The 22441-nt window shown below is 45.0% G+C and overlaps 1 protein-coding gene across 2 annotated transcripts in view; it reads left to right on the plus strand.

Annotated features, from left to right (window-relative positions):
• LOC124007250 (neuroligin-2-like) overlaps window positions 1-22441 on the plus strand; it is a 97489-nt gene that overhangs the window by 58201 nt on the left and 16847 nt on the right. For both annotated transcript variants that reach the window (XM_046317680.1, XM_046317681.1), the window contains 2 exons: window positions 3187-3336; window positions 20597-20782. In XM_046317680.1, the coding sequence (XP_046173636.1) occupies window positions 3187-3336; window positions 20597-20782 (336 nt within the window). The remainder of the gene's footprint in view (window positions 1-3186; window positions 3337-20596; window positions 20783-22441) is intronic.

A 22441-nucleotide genomic window follows, 5' to 3' on the forward strand; every position in this document is an offset into this window, starting at 1 on the left:
TTAGGGAACCGTCTTCTCTATTGATACAGTCATTTAAATACGACCCAATTCTCAATACATTATTCCAGCAGATCATTTAGTGAACAGACATCGTCTTGCATCAGAATTCGCTTCATTATTATTTTTAATTGAATTAGTCTCAATTTAACCTAAACAATCTACTGAAAACGTTCAATTTATCTCTTATACAAACACTAGCGACCATAACTTTCCAGGCAAAACATACAAATAGATTATTTACAATCAAAAACTCTGAATCCAGCCAGCGCCACGACTGGGAATGGAACTCGGGCCTCCCGCGTGGCAGGCGAGAATTCTACCACTGAACCACTACTGCTATTGCAGAAACTAAAATTACTCACTATCGGTAATTCCCAGAAGAATAATAGCCCAATTTTAATAGTACAAACGTTACTCCAGCTATGATTCTCAAATTCCAGCCATGATTCTCAAATTCCAAATTACACTTATTAGCAATCAAAGAATAAAATCGACACTAATGACTAGGAAACAGATATTGCGCCTTTTAATTAAAAGTAGATTATGTTTACTTATGCAACGTCTTTCAATTACTTTACTACATCACATTAATCACGCAATGATAATTAGTTTGATGGAAAACCTTAGGCTTTGTACAACATTATAAATTACATCGAGCATCCCTCAAATTCTCTTTATAACTTTATGGAAAACAGTTTATTCAATAAATCCCGCAACTTCTCTCATACTGGGAAGAAAAATTATAACATGTTCAGACCTTAAGGGCAGTTTAAATGAACATGTTTCACCCAGACGGAGATAATCCAATATGCGTTCTATAGTTACATCGTTAGGGTAAGAAGAACCAAAAGAAGAACCAAAAGTGGACACTAATCAGTTTCTAGAGCTCAATTTCCCAGATTTTGTAGATTATTTTAATAGTGCTTAAAAACGTAATCTTTATCAAATTATCCATTTAAGATATCAACTCAAAACCTACGTACGTCTACGAATGGTTGGTTTAAATTGTATCTAATCATTCTCCGCATTACTTTATACACACATACCATTTATCATAATTTCAAATAATTCACAGAATCTATATAAAACTTTAAAAATCTTAGGTACTCACACAGAACTTTCAGGATCATCCACACAGGATTGGTCAGATTTTCACATAGAACTTGTTCAGACGTCCACACAGGACATCAAAAGGTTTGCCCACACAGAGTAAACCCTACCCCGCTCACACAGAACGGTCCCACTCACACAGAGTAACCCAAAGCATACCTGGCTAGCATATTTAAAATCATTGGATTTCACCACGTCTGAGGGTCACTTAGACAAATCACACAGACACACAGAATGAGGTCCTTCTTCCAATAGGGCTTCACCAAGTGCCGTGTTTCACCTAGAACACACAGACCCCCTGGCCCATCACCCCGACAGACCTCACCAAATCCCCACTGTGATCAATTCAGTGTCAGGAGGGCTCTTGGTCACTGGCAACCGGACAGCGCAGAGTATTTTTTGAGTCCACAAAACCCCCAGATTACTCTCCTCTGACGCGGCCCTGCTTACGCCGCCAAGGTGCCTTCCTTACAAAGGAATTCATGCTCAGAGTATACGTAACAGGCATAATTAAAATCTCGACTTCAAATCCATGTGTGGTTCGCTCACTTTTTTCTTTAAAAAAACTCAGTTCGAGATGTGGTATCCACTCGGCTCGCTTCCTCTTGGATCAAAGGTTGGTCCATCTGCTTCGTTCCCGAAGTGTGGTTCTCCCTGAGATCCCAAGTTTTAGGGGATCCCTCGTGCACAATTTATTTACCTAGATCGTAGGAACGGTCACCGAGTGAAGATCCACATCCCCTCCTCGTCGCCAAATGTCGTGGGAATTTCCTCTATTTACCAAATCATGGGAGCAAACCACACACACACGTCAGAGTTAGTTATAAAAGTCCATCTTTAATTATATGAGCTCTATCACAGTCCTGTGACTCTCAGATAAATTCAGTGTCTCAGTGAATTCTCTGAGAGCCCCCTTATAATGCAACTGAGTTCCTTTTAATAGCAAAGACACACATAGTCAGACAGCATAGACATAATTCATCGTTCAGCTTTGTCTCCTTTCCCAAACCCCAGAACCATAAACCAAATCCTCCATATCAACAGGCATATATCAAATTGTCATTTAGATACAACCAACTCAAAATACAACCTCCTGGACAAACTCATGGAGAGGAGGGTGAGGCTATAGGTTAAGATAAAAGCAACATTAGAGGGAGCATAGAATGATTCCAGACACTGCAACCCTCCTTTTCCCACTGGGAAAAAGGTAGGGAGTAAAAGATATGTTTACACATGATGACACTTTGACCTCTCCCCTCTCTGTGGCCCATGCAACTTAGTCCTGACATAGAACAGATAACTGCCAATGGCCACCACTATAGTACAACAAAATACATTCTTATGAGAAATAACTCATAAGCATATCATGAAAATAACACATCTTATCTATGTTACTCAACTAATTCTGATAATTCCACAACAGTAGCCAAGTGGTTAGAGTATTGGGCTAGTAACCAGCAGGTATCCAAGTGGTTAGAGTGTTGGACTAATAACCAAAAAGTTGCAAAATCAAATCCCTGAGCTGACAAGGTAAAAATCTGTCGTTCTGAGCAAGGCTGTTAACCCACTGTTTCTAGGCCATCATTGGACATAAGAATGTGTTCTTAACTGACTTGCCTAGTTAAATAAAGATTTGTAAAAATCATGCCTGTGATTTTGGAATGAGAGGTGTCCATATACCTTTGGTCATGTAGTTTAGTTGAAGATGAGAGGCCACAGTAGAAAAGGGAGATTGAATGGCACATAAGCAGAAATGGATATATGAGTGGAGTGAATGATGTTCTGTGGACATTCCTGTGGGTGATTTTTTTGTAAATACACTAAAAGTTGTGTCATCTGTTCCTCAGAATCTAAAGTTGTTCTACTTCTGTCTCTTTCTCTCATCCTGTGTGTGTGTGTGTGTGTGTGTGTGTGTGTGTGTGTGTGTGTGTGTGTGTGTGTGTGTGTGTGTGTGTGTGTGTGTGTGTGTGTGTGTGTGTGTGTGTGTGTGTGTGTGTGTGTGTGTGTGTGTGTGTGTGTGTGTGTGTGTGTGTGTGTGTGTGTGTGTGTGTGTGTGTGTCCCTCTCTTCCCCACAGATATCCGTGACCGTCGGAAGAAGCCAGTGATGTTGTTCATTCATGGCGGCTCCTACATGGAGGGGGCGGGAAACATGTTCGACGCCAGCGTCCTCGCAGCCTACGGCAACGTCATCGTGGTCACCATGAACTACCGTCTGGGCGTACTTGGTGAGTATGTCTGTCGGCATACTATGACATCACTTCCTGTTTGCACCGTCAGTCCTCAGTACTCTTAGTCTATGGTTTATCTCTCCTGAATTAGATGCCTTGAAATTATATAGAGCAAGGATTTTTTTCCTGATCATGTAAACTGACCAGGAAAAGTTCTGGGTCAGTCTTGTACAGATGTAGGATCTTAATTTGAGCCAGTCTCCTAAAGCAGGAAAATCTTCCAGCAGGGGTTGATACATTTTTTGTTAAGGCAAATCAAGTCTTACATTTTAAAATGGAAATTACAAACTTTTGAATGCTTTTTAAAACCTTGAAAATACTACAAGTCTGCATTTCCTGCAATGCAGGAACATTTTCAGCAACAAAAGAGTGATCCAATCCTGATCCTACATCTGTAGTCTACAGCTAGGTCCTGGACTTTGTCCTGACCACATGACCTGAACAGGAGAACCATCTGGCCCTAGCTGAACCATGACCTGAGCATTGTGTGGTCTGCCCCTGTGTACAGACTGAGCCAGTGGACAGGAGTTTAGTCAGCTGTTCTGAGGGGCTGACTGCCTGCTTGTTTCAACAGGTGTTTGTTTGTATACAGTTCACCACAGTATCCATTGTGGTTGCCAGGTTGGGTAATGGGATCTTGTTTACTGTATCAAGCCTGTCTCAACACATCAGAGTATTCTTCAAGAGAGAAATTGGAGGACTTTATGATACAGTTCAAGCTTTCCAACTAGTGTAAACCGAGTGAAATGTGACCCAGACAGTCATTGACAGACCGGGCCAGCCAGTTGAGAGGTTTGAGAGTTTAAGGCAGCAGTCCTGCTAAATTTGGGCCTGTCTGTTTTGTGGTCATGTTTCATGTGCTATTATGATTTCCTACATCTGTAACATCTGTGACTAACTGGAAACATTACTGAGTGGAGCGTGAGAACAATCCCCTGTGTGAACTCCAGTTCTCTTACCGCACTATGCACGCCGCTGTAATGGACTGATCCAAATGCTCCTCAATGGTGTGCATGTTCACGTCATTCTTAAGCCAAATAGTGGTCTTTTCCTGTGTGATTTACATGCTCATGTGTGTAGCAGTTGTGTATGTACTGCATGTGTGTGCGTCTGTATATGTATTATGTAGGTATGTGTGTAATTTGCCCTTGTGTAGTGTACCACACACACACACTGACACAGAGGTAAAGAGCGATCTTGCTGAGCGATGCAGAGGGATGATGCAGTGTCCTCGATTCCTCTAACATGGTTGAACATTTTGGTACGTGGGCGAGTAGACTAACCTCTCTCTCTCTCCCTCTGTTCTGCTTCAACTGGGTTACTCTACTGTACTGAAGGGATTATATGTGTGTGTGTGTGTGTGTGTGTGTGTGTGTGTGTGTGTGTGTGTGTGTGTGTGTGTGTGTGTGTGTGTGTGTGTGTGTGTGTGTGTGTGTGTGTGTGTGTGTGTGTGTGTGTGTGTGTGTGTGTGTGTGTGTGTGTGTGTGTGTGTGTGTGTGTGTGTGTGTGTGTGTGTGTGTGTGTGTGTTAGGGAGTTTGTGTGTCTGTGTGTGTCTGTGTTTGTTAGGGAGTTTGTGTGTATGCGTGTACGTGCTTGTGTGTGTGCGTGCATTTATGCATACATGTATTAGTGTGTGTGTGTGTGTGCATTTTGTAGTAGTGTGTGTGTGTGCATTGTGTGTGTGTGTGTACGTGTGCGTATTTGAATAAGTAACAGTAGAAATTGTGCCATCCACCCTCACCACCTCTCTCATTGGACAAACCATTTTTGGCCTAAAAAGAGAAAGACGACTGCTCGACATTTCAACAATATGTTTAGCACATAATCTTTAGTATCATATCATACTTATGCACATGCACACTGACATATGCCAACCTGATTTCAGCCTCTCTTTAAGAGAGAGATAGGGGGATATAAAGGGAGGGAGCGAGAGAGAAGGGGGATAGAGACAGATGAGAGAGGGAGAAACAGAGAGAGAGCGTTAGAGAGAGAAGGAGAAACAGAGAGAGAGCGGAAACAGAGAGAGAGAGCGTTAGAGAGAGAAGGAGAAACAGAGAGAGAGAGCGTTAGAGAGAGAAGGAGAAAGAGAGAGAGAGAGCGTTAGAGAGAGAAGGAGAAACAGAGAGAGAGAGCGTTAGAGAGAGAAGGAGAAAGAGAGAGAGAGCGTTAGAGAGAGGAGAAACAGAGAGAGAGAGGGTTAGACAGAGAGGGAGAAACAGAGAGAGAGAGAGCGTTAGACAGAGAAGGAGAAACAGAGAGAGAGAGAGCGTTAGAGAGAGAAGGAGAAACAGAGAGAGAGAGCGTTAGTGAGAGAAGGAGAAACAGAGAGAGAGCGTTAGAGAGAAGGAGAAACAGAGAGAGAGAGCGTTAGACAGAGAAGGAGAAACAGAGAGAGAGCGTTAGAGAGAGAAGGAAAAACAGAGAGAGAGAGAGCGTTAGACAGAGAAGGAGAAACAGAGAGAGAGAGAGCGTTAGAGAGAGAAGGAGAACAGAGAGAGTGAGCGTTAGAGAGAGAAGGAGAAACAGAGAGAGAGCGTTAGAGAGAGAAGGAGAAACAGAGAGAGAGAGCGTTAGACAGAGAAGGAGAAACAGAGAGAGCGTTAGAGAGAGAAGGAGAAACAGAGAGAGAGAGAGTGTTAGAGAGAGGAGGAGAAACAGAGAGAGAGAGCGTGAGAGAGAGAGCGTTAGAGAGAGAAGGAGAAACAGAGAGAGAGAGCGTTAGAGAGAGAAGGAGAAACAGAGAGAGAGCGTTAGAGAGAAGGAGAAACAGAGAGAGAGAAGGAGAAACAGAGAGAGAGAAGGAGAAACAGAGAGAGAGCATTAGAGAGAGGAGAAACAGAGAGAGAGATCGTTAGAGAGAGAAGGAGAAACAGAGAGAGAGAAGGAGAAACAGAGAGAGAGAGAGCGTTAGAGAGAGAAGGAGAAACAGAGAGAGAGCGTTAGAGAGAGAAGGAGAAACAGAGAGAGAGAGAGCGTTAGAGAGAGAAGGAGAAACAGAGAGAGAGCGTTAGAGAGAGAAGGAGAAACAGAGAGAGAGAGCGTTAGAGAGAGAAGGAGAAACAGAGAGAGAGAGAGCGTTAGAGAGAGAAGGAGAAACAGAGAGAGAGCGTTAAAGAGAGAAGGAGAAACAGAGAGAGAGAGCGTTAGAGAGAGAAGGAGAAACAGAGAGAGAGAGAGCGTTAGAGAGAGAAGGAGAAACAGAGAGAGAGCGTTAGAGAGAGAAGGAGAAACAGCGAGAGAGAGCGTTAGAGAGAGAAGGAGAAACAGAGAGAGAGAGCGTTAGAGAGAGAAGGAGAAACAGAGAGAGAGAGAGCGTTAGAGAGAGAAGGAGAAACAGAGAGAGAGCGTTAGAGAGAGAAGGAGAAACAGAGAGAGAGAGCGTTAGAGAGAGAAGGAGAAACAGAGAGAGAGCGTTAGAGAGAGAAGGAGAAACAGAGAGAGAGAGCATTAGAGAGAGAAGGAGAAACAGAAGGGGAGATGAGAACAGCCTAAAAATAACCCATCAGAAGTGCTTTTTAAATCTGCAGCGAAGCAAAGAATTCATTCAATCAAAATGTGTTAATGCAATATGGCCACAGCGCGCGCGCGCGCACACACACACACACACACACACACACACACACACACACACACACACACACACACACACACACACACACACACACACACACACACACACACACACACACACACACACACACACACACACACACACACACACTTGCAGTATCTCTCTATATTGTCTTACAATTTCATAAGGGTTTCAAACAAATGAAACATTTTTGTGGATGTTAGATTAATTTATGATATGTTTGTGCTTTGTGAAAGGGGAAAAGATGTCTGATGTCTGTTTGAGAAGAATCCCAAATGTCTGCCATGTGCAGTCCAGGAGTGTTTAGCATGGTGAAGATAGGAGTGTGTATACTAGTACATAGAGATCCAGCCCAATGCTGCTGCCTCCCCCCTACTGTCCTCCTGGCTGTTCCAGCCCAATATGCTGCTGCCTCCCCCCTACTGTCCTCCTGGCTGCTCCAGCCCAATGCTGCTAACCTCCCCCTACTGTCCTCCTGGCTGCTCCAGCCAAATTCTGCTGCCTTCCACCTTCCCCCTACTGTCCTCCTGGCTGCTCCAGCCCAATATGCTGCTGCCTCCCCCCTACTGTTCTCCTGGCTGCTCCAGCCCAATGCTGCTAACCTCCCCTACTGTCCTCCTGGCTGCTCCAGCCAAATTCTGCTGCCTTCCACCTTCCCCCTACCATCCTCCTGGCTACTCCAGCCCAATGCTGCTGCCTCCCCCTACTGTCCTCCTGGCTGCTCCAGCCCAATGCTGCTGCCTGCTCACCTCCCCCTACAGTCCTCCTGGCTGCTCACCTCCCCCTACCATCCTCCTGGCTTCTCCCGCCCAATGCTGCTGCCTGCTCACCTCTCCCCTACAGTCCTCCTGGCTGCTCCAGCCCAATGCTGCTGCCTGCTCACCTCCCCCTACCGTCCTCCTGGCTGCTCACCTCCCCCTACCGTCCTCCTGGCTGCTCACCTCCCCCTACCGTCCTCCTGGCTGCTCACCTCCCACCTACCGTCCTCCTGGCTGCTCCAGCCCAATGCTACTGCCTCCTTCCTTTCCCCTACTGTCCTCCTGGCTGCTCCAGCCCAATGCTGCTGCCTGCTAACCTCCCCCTACTGTCCTCCTGGCTGCTCCAGCCCAATGCTGCTGCCTGCTAACCTCCCCCTACTGTCCTCCTGGCTGCTCCAGCCCAATGCTGCTGCCTGCTAACCTCCCCCCTACTGTCCTCCTGGCTGCTCCAGCCCAATGCTGCTGCCTCCCACCTTCCCCCTACTGTCCTCCTGGCTGCTCCAGCCCAATGCTGCCTGCTCACCTCCTCCCTACTGTCCTCCTGGCTGCTCCAGCCCAATGCTGCTGCCTCCCACCTTCCCCCTACTGTCCTCCTGGCTTCTCCAGTCCAATGCTGCTGCCTCCCACCTTCCCCCTACTGTCCTCCTGGCGTCTCCAGTCCAATGCTGCTGCCTCCCACCTTCCCCCTACTGTCCTCCTGGCGTCTCTAGTCCAATGCTGCTGCCTACTCACCTTACCATTACCTTCCTCCTGGCTGCTCCAGGCTAATGCAGCCTCCTGATTTGTGCTGCACAGCCATCTGTTCAGACTAATTAACTAATTAACTAATTAATGAACTCTGGGGAAGGGCCAACCATCACTGGACTGTGGGAGAGAGAGAGAGGCTTCTCACCTCAGGAAGAGAAATGTAACACTTTGCTGTCTTCATCTTCTCCTTCTTCTCCTCCAACCACTCCTCTCTTCTTCTCCTCTCGATCATTTCATCCCCATTCTCTCCATCAGATCAGACCCATCGCTCTGATTGAACAGGATCGGAAGACGCCTAATGAGTTCATCTCGTGTGTTTGTTTCTCTCCTCTCGACCAACAAACGCCAAATCCCTGAGTGATCATTCCCAGCTCTCTCCTTCAGCGTACAGCCTATTGGTTTCAATGTGCAGTAATCTCATGATGACAAACCCAGCTCAGATTGAATCAATAGAGCCCGTGTCGGGATTTGAGTATTACGAGAAATCGCATGTTCCCTTTTATAATGAGGTGATCATTTGGTTCATTTGGTTATTGTTGCATGTGCCTGTCAGGAGAATTTGCCTGCACAAACGTAGCGCGTGGAGGAAGCATGAAATGAAACGAGATGTGGTATAGTGTTACTGTATGGAATAATCATTTAGATGGTGAAAAAACATAGAATAGACCACACAACCCAATCCTGCAAACACAACAGGATAACACTGGGGAGAGTGCACAACGATTGACATTACAACAGACCAATAATAAAATGGACGGGTTAGCTGACAATGTCACCGAAACGAAGTGCTTCAAAGGGGCAGAATCCCGTGTGTTGTTGGGATTCTGGTTGACAGCAATGAAAGGAAACTGTCATGTGGTGAATTGTAAGTGTCTCGTTTCAGCCCGATTGATCTTGTTCTTGAGACCATGTCCTGTTTTGAGGTGTTATGACTGATGTCACATCTATGCTAATATGGCTCAAATTTGCTAGCTAGCTAGCTAACCAACACCTGTAAGGATGTATTTTAGAGACATTTGCTCATTGTGCAACTTTATTTATGTTTTCGTTAAACATTGGAGACGAAATATAGTTGACATGTTATGATCAACCTCAACCGACCCTGTCTGTTTTGCCCCATCGTTGAGCACGCTTTGGTTTTGTTGCTTATCAACCAACCCGTCTATACAGAAGGATAGGGATTTCTCTGAAACACACAGATACTGATAAAGGCCACGATGGATACGGTTGATCTCACATTGCACAATGAGCAATTTCACCTATGAGTCCAATTTTACGCTGTTAGACACAGGCTCGTGTTTACAAGAAGAACAAGCCGCCCATGAACGATGTCGTCTGAAAACACTGTGCTTCTCTCTCTGAACACAGCCTCATCTGTGGAAGGCAGACATCTTACGGTAATACTCAATCTGTACTCAATCAGGTCATTTCACATGTTTGTCTGTGGACTGATTTATATACAGCCATATGTTCCCTTCTTCTCATCTGGCCCCACCTGCCGTAGCTTTGAAGGCTGTTTCTCCATTTCCCGGTGTTCTTCCCTCTGTCTCTATATCCATATGTATGTTTATGTATCTGTCCTACTCTTCTGTACACTGAGTATAATAAAGAATCATTACGAATACCTTTCTGATATTGAGTTGCACCCCAATGTTGACTCCGGTGCTTCCCGCAGTTGTGTCAAGTTGGCTGGATGTTCTTTGGGTGGCGGACCATTCTTGATAAACACGGGAAACTGTTGAGCGTGAAAAACCCAGCCGCGTCGCTGTTCTTGACACAAACTGATGCGCCTGGCACCTAAATCAAATCAAATCAAATTTTGTTGGTCACATACGCATGGTTAGCAGATGTTATTGTGAGTGTAGTGAAATGCTTGTGCTTCTAGACCTGACAGTGCAGCAGTATCTAACAGGTCATATCTAACAACTTCCACAACAAAACCTAATACACACAATCTAGTAAAGGAATGGGATGAGAATATATAAGTTCCATTTATTAATGTTCCATTTATTAAAGTGGCCAATGATATCAAGTCTGTAGGTAGGCAGCCGCCTCTGTGCTAGTGATGGCTGTTTAACAATCAGATAGCCTTGAGATCGAAGCTGTTTTTCAATCTCTCTGTCCCAGCTTTGATGCACCTGTACTGACCTCACCTTCTGGATGGAAGCAGGGTGACCAGGCAGTGGTGGTTATTGTCCTTGATGATCTTTTTTGCCTTCCTGTGACATCGGGTGCTGTATGTGTCCTGGAGGGCAGGTAGTTTGCCCCCGGTGATGCGTTGTACAGACCGCACCACCCTCTGGAGAGCCCTGCGGTTGTGGGCGGTGCAGTTGCCGTACCAGGCGGTGATACACCCCGACAGGATGCTCTCAATTGTGCACCTGTAAAAGTTAGTGAGGGTTTTCAGTGACATATTTTTTCAGCCTCCTGAGGTTGAAGAGGCGCTGTTGTGCCTTCTCCGCCACGCTGTCTGTGTGGGTGGACCATTTCAGTTTGTCAGTGATATGTACACCGAGGACCTTAAAACATTCCACCTTCTCCACTGCTGTCCTGTCGATGTGGATAAGGGGGTGCTCCCTTTGCTGCTTCCTGAAGTCCACAAGCATCTCTTTTGTTTTGCTGACATTGGGCCCTCACCTTCTCCCTGTAGGCTGTCTTGTCGTTGTTGGTGATCAAGCCTAACACTGTTGTGTTGTCTGCAAACTTGCTGATTGAGTTGGAGGCATGCATGGCCACGCAGTTGTGGGTGAACAGGGAGTACAGGAGGGGCTGAGAACGCACCCTTGTGGGGCCCCAGTGTTGAGGATCAGAGTGGATATGTTGTTTCCTACCTTCACCACCTGGGGGTGGCCTGTCAGGATGTCCAGGACACAGTTTCACAGGGTGGGGTCAAGACCCAGGGACTCAAGCTTAATGATGAGTTTTGGAGGGTACTATGGTGTTGAATCCTGAGCTGTAGTCAATGAACAGCATTCTTACATAGGTATTCCTCTTGTCCAGATGGGATAGGGCAGTGTGATGGTGATTACATCATCTGTGGACCTATTGGGGTGGTATGCAAATTGAAGTGGGTCTAGGGCGACAGGTAAGGTAGAGGTGATATGATCCTTGACTAGTCTCAAAGCACTTCATGATGACAGAATTGAGTACTACAGGGCGATAGTCATTTAGTTCAACGCCCTTGGCTTTCTTGGGAGCAGGAACAATGGTGGCCATCTTGAAGCATGTGGGAACAGCAGACAGGTATAGGGAATGATTGAATATGTCTGTAAACACTCCAGCCAGCTGGTCTGCACATGCTCTGAGGACGCGGCTGGGGATGCCGTCTGGGCCGGCAGCCTTGCGAGGGTTAACACGTTTAAATGTTTTACTCACGTCGACCGCGGAGAAGGAGAGCCCACATTCTTTGGTAGCGGGCCGCATCGGTGGCACTGTATTGTCCTCAAAGCACACAAAAAAAGTTGTTTAATTTGTCTAGAAGCAAGACGTCGATGTCCGCGACGGGGCAAGTTTTCTTTTGTAATCCGTGATCGTCTGTAGACCCTGAACCTGGTCAGTCTGTGTCATGGTGTATATACTGTCGATATAGGATCTTAATTTACATTTACATTTAAGTCATTTAGCAGACAAGAGCGACTGTTTCACCTTATGACATCCAGTGGGACAGTCACTTAACAATAGTGCATCTAAAACTTAGGGGGGGTGGGGTGAGAGATCACAATGTTGCAGGAAATGTTAAACTTGTAGTGTATTTGAGGTTTAAAAAGGCTTCTTAAATTTGTTATTTCCACTATGACATTTTAGACTTTACGAAGAAAAAAAAATTCATCCCCTACAAAAATGTCCGTTCATTATAATCCACATGATAACTCACATTTCCTTTGGCTGCAGGATTATTTTCCTTCTGTAGTGAACTGGCTCAAATTAAGATCCTACATCTGTATCTGTCTCTTATTGACCTTTTCTCTATAATAGATTGGTTCCCTCACACTAATGAGATGTGCATTAGGAGGAGAACAATCTGGCCTAGATGGCCATGTACTCTTATAATCAATACCCGGCAGAAGAGGACTGGCCTCCCTCCCGTACGCAGTGGCGGATTTAGGTATAGGCGGCATGGGCAGCCGCCCGGGGGCGGCATCTTGCCGGGGGCGGTACGGGTCACCCGCACACAAAATATCACAATGGTGACATTTACACGATCGGTTTCTATCGCTCATTTGCACGTCATGTCAATGATATCATGTCACCGTGTGGGACTGTGGGTCAATTAACCTTGTCGTTCTAGTTTGTGAGCTAGGTGGGCTGCTGCCAGGGAAGGTCTCCCACTCAGAAGTACGAGATGGGGAGGGGGGGCGGGGGTAGGTTGACCTCAGGTCTCCTCACTGATAGCCCGAGGTAGGAGGAACGGGGGAATCTATTGTTGGAATCGGCTAAACTTTGAACATTGAGATATTAAATGAATGATAGGAAATGAAAGAGACTGGGTGTTTTGTTAGAAGTTAATGGTTCTTAGAAGAAAGACAGAAGATTGTGGAATGTGTTTGATGGAGGAGAGGAGAGAGATGTGTTGATACAGGGGAGACAGATGGACATCTGTGTATTAGATGAAAGAAGGGTTGAGGTCAGGAGGTGAGGACAGATTCTCTTAAGAGAGTAATACATGTTTGGAATCCTGTTACCCTCTTTATTAGCTTCCTGTAGAGACATACAATGTAAGGATTGGAGAGAAAGGGGAGTGTCTTAAGTAGGATGCATATAAACTGTGATGTCTGAAATCTTTAGCTGTCTGTTTTCAGCTGTACAGAACCATTGGGAAGAATAAACTTAGTTAAAGTGTCCGTGGGTTATTTACTCTGAAAAATAAGCACCCAACACCATCAAATAGCGCACCTCTAACTTTGTACAGTACTAATACAATTAGTCAAATCAGTCACACAACGAAATGCTACCAAGTAAACCCTAATTCATTCATAGTACTGTGAATATATAGTTTCACAGACATATTGTTGCATTTTTTTCTGGTTTGTGTGAAATGGTTAAGAATAATATACAACCAGTCTGCACAGCACCAAGGTGAATTGGTTTAGTCTTGACTCTTGGTTGACAGTGTTGGGGGATGAGTAATGTAGTCTTGACTCTTGGTTGACAGTGTTGGGGGATGAGTAATGTATTGATGCTCGAGTGCCAGATCAACATTCAACAAATGTTTTTCTATTTGTCTTTAATAGATATCAAAAATAAGTCTTATTTTTGTATATACTGTACTTTTATATTTATATAGTTTTAAATGTTATGATTATTTATTTGTGAAGTTCTAAATGTCTGACAAAAAGAACCGCCAATGCCCCCGAGCCTGGTTCCTCTCTAGGTTTCTTCCTATGTACCTGCCTTTCTAGGGAGCTTTTCCGCTGTGCTTCTACATACATGTGGGTAGACTTTGGACTTTGTGACAACTGCTGATGTCAAAATAAATGTTTTGATGTTTTTGTAGAAGTGTCTCTGTCGTCATCCCATCTGTCCATTACGCTCCATCTTGCAAGGCTCATTTGAATCATTTACTGAATCTACAGTAATGCTTTCCTTGTATCCGTCGTCTTTCCTTGTATCCGTCGTTTCTTAGCTTTTTGGCCCTCTTTCCATTCCATACCACCCTTCTTCCTCTCCTCCCTGGGTATAGCTCTCTATTCACCTAGTCATGTATTCATAGATGTGTTTGTTCAGTGACTTCCTGATAATTGTCCTGTTCCTGTCTGAGACACTAGGTCTGTAGGGGCCTGTTCACTCACACAGCAGGCTAGCTATCTCCTATACTCTGACTCTACACACCTGAGTGGCTGGACACACACACACACACACACACACTCACCTTGGATCAGTGAATAGAACAAGATTTTACTGAACCACTGTAGTGGAGAAAAACACATCCCAACAATATCATTAGTCCTAATTGGCTCTCACAGCACTGACTCCACTCAGCCAACTGCTCCACCAGTCACCTGTTCAGGTAGAGAGAGAGTTAGAGAGAGAGGTAGGGAGAAAGGTAGGGAGAGAGTTAGAGAGAGAGGTAGGGAGAGAGTTAGAGAGAGAGGTAGAGAGAGAGTCAGAGAGAGAGGTAGGGAGAAAGTTAGAGAGAGAGGTAGGGAAATAGTTAGAGAGAGAGTCAGAGAGAGAGGTAGGGAGAAAGTTAGAGAGGTAGGGAGAGAGTTAGAGAGAGAGGTAGGGAGAGAGTTAGAGAGAGAGTTAGAGAGAGGGAGAGAGAGAGAGAGAGGTAGAGAGAGAGAGAGAACGTGTGTGTTACTCATAGCTCATAATTCATGATTAGAACACAGAATTAATCTCAAATACAAAGGTTCAATCCCTCACATACAAGGTCTGTGTGATTATCAAGGTTCAATCCCTCACATACAAGGTCTGTGTGATTATCAAGGTTCAATCCCTCACATACAAGGTCTGTGTGATTATCAAGGTTCAATCCCTCACATACAAGGTCTGTGTGATTATCAATCCCTCACATACAAGGTCTCAATCCCCTCACATACAAGGTCTGTGTGATTATCAAGGTTCAATCCCTCACATACAAGGTCTGTGTGATTATCAAGGTTCAATCCCTCACATACAAGGTCTGTGTGATTATCAATCCCTCACATACAAGGTTCAATCCCTCACATACAAGGTCTGTGTGATTATCAAGGTTCAATCCCTCACATACAAGGTCTGTGTGATTATCAAGGTTCAATCCCTCACATACAAGGTCTGTGTGATTATCAAGGTTCAATCCCTCACATACAAGGTCTGTGTGATTATCAAGGTTCAATCCCTCACATACAAGGTCTGTGTGATTATCAAGGTTCAATCCCTCACATACAAGGTCTATGTGATTATCAAGGTTCAATCCCTCACATACAAGGTCTATGTGATTATCAAGGTTCAATCCCTCACATACAAGGTCTATGTGATTATCAAGGTTCAATCCCTCACATACAAAGTCTGTATGATTATCAAGGTTCAATCCCTCACATACAAAGTCTGTATGATTATCAAGGTTCAATCCCTCACATACAAAGTCTGTATGATTATCAAGGTTCAATCCCTCACATACAAGGTCTGTGTGATTATCAAGGTTCAATCCCTCACATACAAGGTCTATGTGATTATCAAGGTGTCCATTACAATAAAGATATGCAGCTACAATGAATTAATGATAATGTTTTTTCACCGTCTCCCGTGATGAAATATACTGTGTTCAATCAATCTTTCACAATATTACACTGATTACTCCCATTGTTGTAAATATTGTAAAGAACCGTCCTAAATATCGGTGTGATATTGTATTGCTACGGTTCCAGAGGCAGGAGGGGCGGGGTTTCATGAAGAGCTGTCTGGTGGATGCTTGCAGAGCTCAAATAACCCTCAATCTAGTGCACTTTATCCTTCCGTTACGTCTTTCTCCCATTCATTTATTTCTCTCCACCATATCCCTCCTCCTCTCTCTCTCCGAGGTTGAAGACTCTCTTCACATTTCCTTGGCTGTTACCTAAAGCGAGTGTAGAATATGCATGAGTTCGGCCTTGTAATCTGCTGCTCTCAGCGCTAAAGGAAGCACAAGGCCCAACTCAGCAGACAGGAAAAGTATCGAAAAGAAAACTTATTGAGCGAGAGAGAGAGAGTGAGAGAGTGAGAGAGAGAGTGTGTGAGAGAGAGAGAGAGAGAGAGAGAGAGAGAGAGAGAGAGAGAGAGAGAGAGAGAGAGAGAGAGAGAGAGAGAGAGAGAGAGAGAGAGAGAGAGAGAGAGAGAACAAAAGATAATTACTTGACACATTGGAAAGAATTAACCAAAAAACTGAGCAAACTAGAATGCTATTCTAGACAGAGACAGAGAGACAGAGAGATTGAGAGAGAGATTGAAAGAGAAAAAGACAAGAGAGATTGAGAGAGAGATTGGAGAAAATGACTGAGCGAGAGATTGATTTCAGTAAGCTTTGGCAATATTGTACATTGTTACGTCATGCCAATAAAGCAAATTGAATTGAATTGATTGAAAGAGAGATTGAAAGAGGAAAAGACTGAAAAAACCTGTCTGATTTATCTTAAATATTTGCCCTCTCCCTCCTATCCTATCAAATAGAACGGGGAAGAGGTCATGTGAGCATGCGAGTGTGTCTGACTTTAAGTCTGTGTATGTGTGTTGTGCCAGAGTGTGTCCAGATCTCTGCGACTGTAGTTCTGGCTGGTTGCCAGGCAACAGAGGCAGGCAGACAGCTCACCACAGCTGCTATGAGATAGGACACATCTTCACGCCTCTGGCTCTAGCCAGTAGTACGGGTCACAGTTCAGAGGTTGTAAGGTCACTGAGACCCTGCCCCTGACCACCATTATCCAAACCATTATCACACTGAGACACCACTCTGTCATCACTCTATCAACTGTCCAATCACCGGGTGACCATTTAGTGAGGCCAGTGGATGAGGACCGCCCAGTGAGTGAACTCACTAATCTAGATCTTTATCTTGATGTCCCTGTACATCTTGATCTGTTTAATCCCTTCCTCTCGCTCTCTATCTCTCTCTCTCCAGACTCTCTCTCTCTCTCCAGACTCTCTAGCTCTCTCTCCAGACTCTCTAGTTCTCTCTCTCCTGACTCATTTGCTCTCTCTCGTTCTCTCTTTCTCTTTCCCTCCTCTCTCTCTTGCTTTCTCACTCTCTCGCTCAAAGCTCCGGGTTTAGAGGTCAGATTGCTGTTGTATTCAGTCCTATTTTGGTCTCTTTTCTTTGACTGTGCCGCTGGGGGAAGTTAAGCAGCAGTGGATGAGTGAATGGCTGCATGGCCTATGTCTCTGTCCCTCTGTCTTTCCCCTGGCCTCTCCCCAGGCCTCTCCCCAGGCCTCTCCCCAGGCCTCTCCCCAGACCTCTCCCCAGGCCTCTCCCCAGGCCTCTCCCCAGACCTCTCCCCAGGCCTCTCCCCAGGCCTCTCCCCAGACCTCTCCCCAGGCCTCTCCCCAGGCCTCTCCCCAGACCTCTCCCCAGACCTCTCCCCAGGCCTCTCCCCAGGCCTCTCCCCAGGTCTCTCCCCAGGTCTCTCCCCAGACCTCTCCCCAGGCCTCTCCCCAGACCTCTCCCACTGGCCTCTCCCCAGACCTCTCCCCAGGCCTCTCCCCAGACCTCTCCCCAGGCCTCTCCCCAGGCCTCTCCCCAGACCTCTCCCCAGGCCTCTCCCCAGGCCTCTCCCAGACCTCTCCCCAGGTCTCTCCCCAGGCCTCTCCCCAGACCTCTCCCCAGGCCTCCCCCCCCCAGGCCTCTCCCCAGGCTCTCCCAGACCTCTCCCCAGGCCTCTCCCCAGACCTCTCCCCAGGCCTCTCCCCAGACCTCTCCCCAGGCCTCTCCCCAGGCCTCTCCCCAGGCCTCTCCCCAGTCCTCTCTCTCTGCCCTTTGCTCTTTAGAAAGGGGGCTACCATCTACAGAGAATACAAAACCACCTCCTGAAGCCATGGAAGGGTTTCAACATATTTTCCCTCTTAGTCCCTTGTAATGCACCTCCTGGAGGGGTGTTTGCCTTGACCTACATGGTGTGGAACCATGGAGCCAGGATGGCATTCTCTTTTCAAGGACAATCAATTACACAACACTCTTAGCAATGATTATGTTACTGACACATCATGATCCATTTAATCTGCCTATGAAGGTCATTATGCATGGAATAATACAAAACACTGGAGATACAACTCCTCAGAAAAACATGTATAATCACCATTCACAGAATGCCCTTCATATCATTTCCATTTTCATAAAGTCATGTCTAACACGTCAGTTGACATGTAGTGGCTTTGTCGTGTTCCACTACTCGTACAGTTGTAGCATATCAGTACCACAGGTATTAATCACGGCTGGCATTGTTTGCAATCCACCCATGCAGTAACTATTAAGTCCAAACCACCAATTAACCAACAGATAAATGGCAGGCAGGCAGGCAGGCAGGCAGGCAGGCAGGCAGGCAGGCAGGCAGGCAGGCAGGCAGGCAGGCAGGCAGGCAGGCAGGCAGGCAGGCAGGCAGGCAGGCAGGCAGGCAGGCAGGCAGGCAGGCAGGCAGGCAGGCAGGCAGGCAACAAGACAGACAGACTAAGAGAGAGACAGACAGACAGATGAGTGTGTCTCTGTATCGTAAAGCAGTAGCGAGGCCTCAGACCCACAGATAACAGAGTGATGCTCTGCTCCCAGCAGGGTTGGGGTTAATTCCACAAATTGAATTCAGTCCATTCCTTCTCCCTATAAATTCCATTTAATTTAATTCAATTCTGGGCCAGTCTTTAAATTCAGAGATAATTCCATTCCTGTCAATTCCAATTTTAGGCAAATTCAAATAATTAAATTCCCAATTGAATATTATCCCCAAAAGTTCAGACAGTCTAGCTATACTGGGAATATAAAAAATACAAGTTGAAATAATTTATAACAAATCTTGCAGTCAATTATTGATATTAAGTGCAGTAATTCCATTAACTGGGGAATGTGGAAATATTGAATTTCAATTCAATTACAAAGATTAAATAATTTTACAATTTAAATTCAATTTCAATTCCACAAAGTCCAAACAGTCTTTTTCCAATTCAATTCCAAATCTATAACTTGAAGATTGCTGAAATTTGAATTGAGCAGTATTGGGGTAATGCGTTACGTAATCAAATTACTTTTACGAGTAACAGAGTAAAATAACGTGGTACCTTTTCTAATTGGTTAATACTGGGTAATATATTGTTATTGTTACTTAGTCAAACAGTCGGGTGTGTGTTTCAAATCAAATCAAATCAATCGCGACTTGTTTCCAATTGAGTTCTCGAACAAGCGAAGAAAGGCTGTTTGGAGAAATGTCAAGACTGCTGCTGTCCATAGAAATGTATAAAGGGCGCTCCTCTGATCTTTGCCATTGAACGCTTCTGTGATCGCAAAGCCTATAGAGGGCTTTCCCTTCTAGTGACAAGTGTGCCCTCTATACGTCTTTATGGGTCCGTGTACGTGCAGTACAGAACCGGAAATGGCGGTTCGAGAGAAAGATTTTGAATTAACAGATTTTTGCCTTACAGAATATACAGCTAATTAAGCAGCCCATATATAGCGCAGCACTTGTAGACCAGCACAGCAAAGCAGCGCCACAGATGAAAGGAGGAACTAGTGATCAAACCTGAATTAGTAAGTAGCCTATCTTATTTAGAGAGCGCATGACTCGCCTTGCTCCCTCAGTCAGTCAAACAAACGGTAAGATTTTGAGATTGTTTTCATGAAAGTAACACAAAGTAATGTAACTAGTAATATGATGTGTGCTTTCCACACAGAGTAATACTGTAAGGTAACGAGTAATAGGTAATATATGGCCAGATTTATGAACATTTGAAAACACCAGCAACACCCATTAGCTGTTCAACACAGATAATGATGTTATAATACATTTTAGATGTTTTTTATTTATTCTGTTTGTGCCTGTGTGTGTGTGTGTGTGTGTGTGTGTGTGTGTGTGTGTGTGTGTGTGTGTGTGTGTGTGTGTGTGTGTGTGTGTGTGTGTGTGTGTGTGTGTGTGTGTGTGTGTGTGTGTGTGTGTGTGTGTGTGTGTGTGTGTGTGTGTGTGTGTGTGTGTGTGTGTGTGTGTGTGTGTGTGTGTGTGAGTGTGTTTACAGTGCCTCTCCTCTTTCCTAACGAGCTCTCTTTGCTGCGTTCATTTAACGACATAGGTGTTAAAAATGAGTGCCATTGCCGTTATCAGATAATACAGTGCTTGACTAATTTGCCAAAGTTTCTGTTAAAGCACTTGAGGCTGCTAACGAGCTTCAGCCTCGTAAACACCCAGGCCACTGTCACTTGATGCTGCGGCCATCTTTGCTTGCGGAGGACATAAAAAAGATGCAAAACATAATAATATTTTCTTCTCTCCCTCTTCTTCAACCAACCCTCATCCTCTTTCTCTCCATGCCTTTTCATGTATTCCTCTTTCTCATTCTGGTCTCTTTCTTCTCATCAATATTTCCTCTCTGTCATCTTATCATCCTTGTGTACCCCTCTCACTCCTCAAATCACTCTTCCCTTCTCTGTCTTTCCATTGTGCTGCCTCTCCACTCAAATACCATCCGTCTACCTTCAATCCCTCCCTCCATGCACCCCTCTCTGTCCTGCAGGGTTTCTGAGTACCGGGGACCAGTCAGCCAAGGGGAACTATGGTCTGTTGGACCAGATCCAGGCTCTGCGCTGGCTCAATGAGAACATTGGCCACTTTGGAGGAGACCCAGAGAGGATCACCATCTTTGGCTCCGGGGCTGGAGCCTCCTGTGTCAATCTGCTCATTCTCTCCCACCACTCCGAGGGTAAGGACCTGTCGTCATATTCATAACCCAGCTAGTGTAGCCGGTGTGAAATGGCTTGCTAGTTAGCAGTGCGCGCTAGTGGGATTTCAATCGGTGACGTCACTCACTCAGAGACCTTGAAGTAATTGTTTCCCTTGCACTGCAAGGACCGCGACTTTTGTGGAGCGATAGGTAACGACGCTTCTGGGATGCAGTTGTTGTGTTCGTTGGGTCCCTGGTTGAAGCCCACATTGGGGCGAGGAGAGGGACGGAAGCAACACCGTAACACTAGCACAGGGCTCTCTAACCCTGTTCATGGAGAGCTACCCTCCTCTACGTTTTCACTCCACTCCAACACTGTTCACGAAGAGCTACCCACTATGTTTTCACTCCAACCCTGTTCATGGAGAGCTACCCTCCTCTATGTTTTCACTCCAACCCTGTTCACGAAGAGCTACCCACTATGTTTTCACTCCAACCCTGTTCACGAAGAGCTACCCTCTATGTTTTCACTCCACTCCAACCCTGTTCACGAAGAGCTACCCTCCTTATGTTTTCACTCCAACCCTGTTCACGAAGAGCTACCCTCCTCTACGTTTTTACTCCACTCCAACCCTGTTCACAAAGAGCTACCCTCCTCTATGTTTTCACACCAACCCTGTTCAGAACGGTAGCTCTCCAGGAACAGGGTTGTAGAACCCTGCAATAGCACATAATGTTCTGAGAACCATATGTTTCTTAGAGCCTGGTGAGCGTGTAGTTGTCCTATAGTTATTTTGCATACAACCTTCCCACAACCTTTTGGGACTGGTGCAGAATAGTTGCTTGGCTTTGGAACATTCTCAGCACAATTAAGGAACTTGACAAAAAAACATTATTTTCTTCTTTCATTACTTTTACAGAATGTTTCCTAAAAGTTCAAACATGGTTACATTTCATTAACATTTTGGTAATGTTCTAGGAAGGTTATCCAACTGGTTTGACATTGGGAATGTTCTCAAATAGTTCAGAGAACATTAAGAAACCGTCTTCTGTGGGAATTTCAGTACTTCAGCATAACGTTTCCTCATGGTTCTATTTATGGTCATGTTCTCAAATTGTTCCAAGAACATTAAGAAAACGTTGTTTTATTTTAAACATGAAACTTTAGTAGCGTTCATAGAACATTCCAAGAGTATTATTCAAAAAGCATGTTAAGATAACGTTCCAAAAAAACAAGAGAACTTTAGTAATGTTAAAAACATTTACATTCCATACTCAGCATCAACAAAACTCTCTATCCTCGATCTTGTTAAATGTTCTCAGGTGTGTTGGCCATTCCCACTAGTTGGCCTCACCCGATCTTAATGAGTGTTTGTTTCCTTTGAAATGGGGTCTGTTTGAATAGACTAAAATTAACCACCTGAATGAAAAACATTACATGATAGCTCCAATCCTGGCGGCACAGTGGACTAATTCCATGAATAGAGAACAGAGTATTATAGGGAATGAATTTCCGTGTGTCCTGGAGTTCAAAAAAGTGAACCCAAAATAGGCTAGCAGTGCTATTCAAAGTCTTATTGAAAACATGCAGTGAAAGTTAAGGAACTTATTAAAAAAACATCAAATAACCTATCATTTCTTTTCTCAGAGCATTAATAAAACCTTCTAGGAAAACATTCAAGGAACTAGAGTAAAACA

Source organism: Oncorhynchus gorbuscha, linkage group LG20 (assembly GCF_021184085.1).
Source record: "Oncorhynchus gorbuscha isolate QuinsamMale2020 ecotype Even-year linkage group LG20, OgorEven_v1.0, whole genome shotgun sequence".
Classification (NCBI taxonomy): Eukaryota; Metazoa; Chordata; class Actinopteri; order Salmoniformes; family Salmonidae; genus Oncorhynchus; species Oncorhynchus gorbuscha.